Source organism: Glycine max, chromosome 11, assembly GCF_000004515.6.
Source record: "Glycine max cultivar Williams 82 chromosome 11, Glycine_max_v4.0, whole genome shotgun sequence".
Lineage (NCBI taxonomy): Eukaryota > Viridiplantae > Streptophyta > Magnoliopsida > Fabales > Fabaceae > Glycine > Glycine max.
In genome coordinates, this window is record NC_038247.2 from 8542078 (window position 1) to 8549218 (window position 7141).

General features: G+C 35.5%; 1 protein-coding gene across 1 annotated transcript; it reads left to right on the forward strand.

Moving 5' to 3' along the window:
• The first annotated feature begins 765 nt into the window (after window positions 1-765).
• On the forward strand, window positions 766-6134 carry EDS5 (MATE efflux family protein 4, chloroplastic-like). Its single transcript, NM_001252998.1, has 14 exons — window positions 766-1198; window positions 1299-1393; window positions 2315-2423; window positions 2522-2577; window positions 2883-2938; window positions 3402-3540; window positions 3661-3798; window positions 3882-3950; window positions 4063-4173; window positions 4407-4535; window positions 4915-4992; window positions 5310-5381; window positions 5476-5535; window positions 6033-6134. Exons 1-14 carry the CDS (start codon window positions 766-768, stop codon window positions 6132-6134), a joined length of 1647 nt encoding a protein of 548 aa, NP_001239927.1.
• Window positions 6135-7141: the final 1007 nt, after the last annotated feature.

The window sequence follows — 7141 nt, forward strand, 5'->3', positions numbered from 1 at the left end:
GCAATATAGTTTCGTGCAGCCTTCAAATCAATATTGCAGAGAAAATCTATCAAAGTTACAGAAGTTACAACATCAGGGTGCAAAGCCACACTCTAGCATTTCATTGATCACCTAGGATGCAGTTTCCTAGACGCTGCTTCAAACGAACAGTGTGTATTGCAATTCCAAATTGCCATCCCAAACTCATTCAAAAAGTGTAATTGATTAATAACAATAAAAGATGAATAAAAAGAAGTGACTTGCATTGATCCTCCATTCGATTGCTTTAACTAATGGTGTTGGATTGTTGGAAATAGAAACAAATGAATAATAGTGGTGATTTGCAGATTCATACGATGATTACTTTATGTAGGCAAATGAATAATAGAGATTACTAGTTTTTTTTTTTTTGTTCATTATCATCCCAATTTTAGAATCACACCTCAGTGCCTTAGTGGGGAAGAAGCAAGCATCAAGGGAAGTTGAGAAAATGAAAATTACTAGTATCTTTTAATGTTCCTAAAATTTTACTGTGCTGTTATAAACAGTATTAGATGTGTAAACACGTCACATTTAGGTCAGGGTCCATAGAAATTTCTGTTTTGCTAGTGTCACGGATCCTGTTCCATAAAATGAAATCATACTATTATAAGTATGATAAGAAAACACTACTATATACTAGATAATGAGTTTACCATCGTGAGCCACTCAGCCTGTGTTTGGTGGGAGGGATTATTCAGCTTCCCTTTTTCCTTCCCTCCACCCAACCAGAGTTAGACACCGAAAATGGCTTTCAAACTGAAATCACTACCTCTCCTTTGCTCTCTTCACTCCCCTTCCCGCCAAAACCCTAATTCAACACTCTCAAACCATCACTTTTCTCGTCGCTTCTTCGCACCTTCCATTCCTCCCACCCTGTGCCTATCCGGCGCAGCCTCAGCGTCCACCTTTCATCGCCATCGCTTCTTCGTAACCGCTCGAAGCCAAGACGAAGACCAGATCACTGAGGCTCTTGAACAAGAAGAAGAGAAAGACAACGAAGAAATATCGAGGCAGGGTGAGAAAAAGGAACTCGCGAAGCAAGGCATATGGGATCAGATAAAGGAAATTGTGATGTTCACAGGACCAGCAACTGGACTTTGGATATGTGGACCACTTATGAGTCTCATCGATACTGCAGTTATTGGTCAGAGAAGTTCAATTGAGCTTGCTGCTTTAGGTACTGATAAATTGTCACTTATAATATACCTTACATTATTAGATTTTTCTATTAATTATGGATATAACACAGTTATCTTGTTTTAATTTGCTATGAACAGGTCCTGCTACAGTTGTTTGTGATTACATGTGCTACGTGTTCATGTTTCTATCAATTGCTACTTCCAATATGGTTGCTACTGCCCTTGCCAAACAGGTTGGTAACAAACGCGTGATATCGGATGCTTAATAAGATGTGTCTTCTTACGAAAAAAAAAATGATGCACGCGGAACTCCAGATCTAGATCTGTGATGTTGACATCATCGATGTTCTTAAGTATAGTGTGTGAAGTGAAGCTACTGTTATGTACCAGAGTTATAAGGTTGTATTGATGGTAAAAGGAGAAGGGAGGGAGAAAAAAGTGGTAGGTTCGATTCCTTTTCTAACAAAAAAAAACTAACAATTAACAACTCACCTTTGCTGATAAAAAATCAACTGTTATGTGCCACAAGTTAGGCTGGTGCCCCATGCATTTGCTATTTTCTTCACATATCTTATAACACATTCGATCCCATATATGATTTGCATGTGAGGACAACATAGAATTATAACATTTAACTTGAACTAGTTACTTGGTCTCTATTCTTGTTTTCTTTTTAAGTTTTAGTCCCTGTATCAGAAAACAGCAAGTTTTAGTTCTTAGACAATTTTTTTGTAGTGGTTTATCCCCACCAGAAAGTTTTTGTTGCAGTTTTATACCATTGAAAAATTTTCTCTGGTGTTAACACTATGGACCAAAGCTCAACTTTTATTATGCATGTGTAGGGATTAAAACTTGTAGTTTGTTCGCATGGGAATTAAAACCTAGAATGAGGACAACTATTGGGAACATATGAATAGTTTAACCTATAACATTTACTAGCCGGTAATGAGCCAGCCAGATTGGTTATAGGAACTTAATATCCACACTACAGCTTAACATTCAATGCTGTAATATTTAAATATGTGGTGGTGATGCGATGATTTATCTATTATGATTTGATTTGACTAAAACTACATGATTGTGTAGACTTCAATCTGCATATCCACCACTTTGTGCTTTCAGGACTGATACTGCTCTTTCACGAGTTTGTGTAGGACAAAGAAGAAGTACAACATCACATATCTGTATTGCTTTTTGTTGGGTTATCTTGTGGCATTGCGATGCTTTTGTTCACAAGGCTATTTGGTGCTGCTATAATAACTGGTATTGAAAATGGTGTGCTTTATCCATTTCTGCTCTTAAACACATTTTGGTAGCAGAACCAATCTCATAACTGATGATTTTGCTATTTGTCTTTTCAGCTTTCACTGGACCAAAGAATGTACACGTAGTACCTGCAGCTAGCAATTATGTAAAGGTTTGTTTCTACGTGATTTTATATCCTTTGACTTAAATAATGACTGCAATCCATGGTCTATAAATTCAAGATGTTACAGAACATTTTATGGAGAGAAGTAATTTATGCTTTCATCAATTTTTGTTTTCTTGTAACTGTATGTGAAGGTCTTATATAACAAGCTTTTTTTACAAAGAGATGGAATCTTGTGAATAAGAATTTGCTTTATGTTTCTTAATTAATTTAGAAAGTTAAGCGATGGTGTTCTCCTCCGCTTAATTTGCTGCAGTGAATTTTCAGTTACACTCATTCTTTTTTTTTTTTAGATTCGAGGCTTGGCATCACCTGCTTTACTTGTTGGATGGGTAGCTCAGAGTGCAAGGTGCAAATATGCTATTTATTTCTAAGATCTGATTATCATAAGAGGTTGGAATTTTTTATGTCAAATATGAGATACTGCCCGAGTCTTGACATTCTATTTCATGAAGCAATTGATTTCATGTTGAAACACTGCTCAATATAATAGTAGATTTTCTCTTGATATTTTGCTGGAAACTCTTGGCTAAAATTCCCTTGCTTTGACATATCTGAAACAGCTTCTCTATATGTGGAATATATCTTGTCTGTTTCTTATATTTTAAACAAAGTATGCATTTTCCTCTTTCTGGTTTTACTTTCTTTAAAAAAAAAAACTGTAATTGTGAACAACCTTTTTTAAGTTGCTCTTACCATTCGCATAGCTTAATATAATACCAAGAATCATTGTTTGCTTTGTATGATTTGAAAAATATGGTAAGCCTTGGCTTATTGAATCAATTTATTGTTTTGGTATTCACATTCTGCAGTCTTGGTATGAAAGATTCCTTGGGACCCTTGAAAGCTTTAGCTGCTGCTACAGTTATAAATGTCGCTGGTTGTGTACTTTTGTGCACCTATTTAGGTTATGGAATTGTAGGGGCTGCGTGGGCTACAATGGTTTCACAAGTATGCTGAGCTAACTCTTATGCATCATAATATATTGAATTGCATTATATATGGTTCTTCCTATTCTCAAAGTACTCTAACTTGTTATATACTGCTTTTCTTTTCCCTTGCTGATTCTAGGTTGTTGCTTCTTACATGATGATTCAAAATCTAAATATGAAGGGATATAATGCACTTGCCTTCTCCATTCCTTCAGGGAAGGAACTTCTGACGATATTTGGGCTTGCTGCTCCTGTTTTTATAACATTGATGTCAAAGGTTGTCTCAAGTATTATACTAGATCTGTGGCTTTGTCTAGAGTGGTATAACCTTTTAATATAATCTGAAGTTCTGATGTTTAGGTGGCTTTTTACGCACTACTTATATATTTTGCTACATCAATGGGTACACATACAATGGCTGCTCATCAAGTTAGTGTTTTTTTTGTTTCCTGTTTTGTGACTATTCCTTCCTTTGCCTGCCATCTGAGCTTTTTTTAAAAACAAAAACTCAAGGCCAGTGATAACTTCATTCCCTCTTCAGGTCATGGTCCAAACCTATTTAATGTGTACCGTATGGGGTGAACCTCTCTCCCAAACCTCTCAATCATTTATGCCTGAATTGATATATGGAGTAAATCGGAGTTTGTCAAAGGTTAGTGTTTCTCATTACAAAGCATACTCTGATGTCCAATCCTCATATCTGTGGTTTCTGATCTCTCTTGTGCCTAGTTTACGTTTTTGTTATGTAAGAGGATAAATTATTTTTAGTTAGGAAGTGTAGTTTTATAAGATGGTAATCCATTTATCTTTTCTGACCAATGTTATTTTATGGAAATATATTCAATTCTCATTTCTCAGTTCTCCTTTTTCAAGTTTTCATAACAGGCCCGAATGCTTCTAAGGTCTCTCGTGATAATTGGAGCTATACTTGGATTGTTGTTAGGGATTATTGGAACATCGGTTCCTTGGTTATTTCCCAATATTTTTACACCTGATCGGATGGTCATCCAGGAGGTCAGTTCATTTTTTCAAAATTTAGATTACATATTTGTGTTGTCTCGCCTTTCATTTTTAATCCTTTGCAACTTGTTTCAAAATGTGTGGTGTTATTATTAATCAATCATTAGAAGTTTTACATTTTGTGTACAAAGAAGCTCAACCAGTTAAAGGACTAAGCAGGCCAGGTCACACAATTCTTGACTGGTTTTCAAATCATCAGTTATTAAAGAGGATGTACCGAACTGGTTACTGAACCAGTTCCCAGTTGAACTGGTCAGACAAGCTGATACCCAACAGAGAAAACAAATGGAAATGCATAGATTTTTATGAATTATAATATTTTGGATTTTAGACAATAGGACACATGTTAACTGCTGCATTTGTTATGACGCAGATGCATAAGGTGCTGATTCCATACTTTATAGCCCTGGCTGTAACACCCCCTACTGTCAGCCTTGAGGGAACGTTGCTGGTATGTTCGTTTCATCTTCTATACAAATGGGAAAGCTAGCATATAATAATAAAATTACTATTTCTTCTCCCATACTTACTCTTCTAGGATGTTTAACATTAACTTTCTCAACTCAACTAAATTATGTTGTTTTAACGGTAATAAAATTAAACCAATACAGTACTATGATATTATAAATTATCCAATCATATCGGTAACATGCTTAATTTGACGAGGATTTAGCTTATTCCCCAACAGTCCAACTCATTCAATAGGGACCAGAATGTGTCATAAGTAAAAACTTTTATGGTAACTTTGATGTATCTTTACTCATGCAGGCTGGACGGGATCTGAAATTTATAAGTTTGTCAATGAGTGGATGCTTTTGTGTGGGTTCACTAGTATTATGGGTAACGACCTTTCCTTGAACTCCTGGCGTACATACATAGTAATATTTGCTTGGCCAATTTTGCCTGAAACATCCAATTTTTCCTGATGCCCCAGGCTTTGAGTAGTAGATACGGTTTGCTTGGCTGCTGGTTTTCCCTCGCATTATTTCAATGGGTAAGAATAAGACCTAGAGCTTGTATCAAGTTACACTAGTTTGCAACACACTCTCAGTTACGAGGAGTGCTAGCAACACACCCCTCCTAAGTCCTAACGCACACTCTTTCATTGGTTAAAACTTAGAGAAATGCTAGTAACACACTTTTTTAAACACACTCTATTGAAATTTATTGAAAATCACAATTTTTTGTTAGCCTCACCTCTAATTTAATGACTCATGATTTTGTAGTTTTCAATAAGTTTTAATTAATGAGAGATTGTGTTAGGAGGAGTGTGTTAGAGAGTATATTGCTAGCATATCTCTAAAACTTATTTAAAACTACTAAATCAAGAAAAAGAATCATTAAATAAGAGGTGAAACCTATAAAAATTTGTAATTTTCAAAAATTTTTAACTAATAATTGTGATTTGCAATGAGTGTGTTGCCAGCATTTCTGAGTCAAGAGTATTAGTTCTTAAAGCATTCTGATTTGTAATTCTTATGTGATTGTTAGGCTCGGTTTTCAATGGCCCTCCAGCGCCTTCTTTCTCCCAAAGGCATCTTATACTCGGAAGATACAGAACAGTATAAGCTGCTAAAGCTAAGGACTGCCTAGTTTGATGAAGTCATCACACCAGTTACAAGGATAGAAGTATGTTTTAATAAAAAAAAAAAGAGGATAGTAGTATGTTGGACCATCTCAGCTTATGGGTTAAGCGAGTTAAGACCAGGACAACCGGCTAAAAAGTGAGCCATCGTTTTTATAATTTGTTTAGTCCGCGAGCTGGGTTGGCTCATAGGTTGGAGTTCACTTTGATACTTATATGTGTATGATTGCTATAATAATTAGCATGAAAAATTAATTCAGATTCTTAATTATATTGGGCGCAATTTATATTTGTTTATTTGATTTGCATTTATTTATTTATTTAATAGGATAGGATGGCATCACTGAGTACCTCAGTTGTAGACCGTAAACTAAGGACATTTAGAACAATCACATTTCGGATAAGGTCAATCAATTTTCAAAATAGTTAACGATATGCTTGAGAAATGAAACCTAGGAGACTAGGAGTATTTCTTTTCTGACTTTTTGTTATTTTTTAGGATTTTGAAAATTAGTAAGTTTTTAGGCAAAATTATAAATTTAGTCTCTCAGTTTATCTTCAATTTCGAATTTTGTCTTTCAATAAATTAATTCACAAAATTTGTCCTCTTATTTATTAAAATCAGGTAATGTTAGTGTCCAAGAAGATCACAATTGAACATTAATAGTTAGCAAACGGCCAACTTCTGAGGGGCCAGATGCACATCTGAATCCATCTTCAAATCCAACCCATTTTTCACAACATAACAGTGAAACTCCCTCCCATAATCCCATTTCCCAGTATCGCCACAACACAAAGGCAACAAACTTGCAACCGTGAAAGCATCAGCCTTAAACCCTTCACATTGCATTCTCAGAAAAAAGTTCGATAAATCATCATGCGAAGTAGAATTACAGTTTTCCAATGCAGCACACCCAGAAATTACTACACTAAATGAACCCACATTCCTGTGACGCGTTTCATCGAACACCTTCACTGCATCACCAAACTCTCCACACCTACAATACATTGCCAT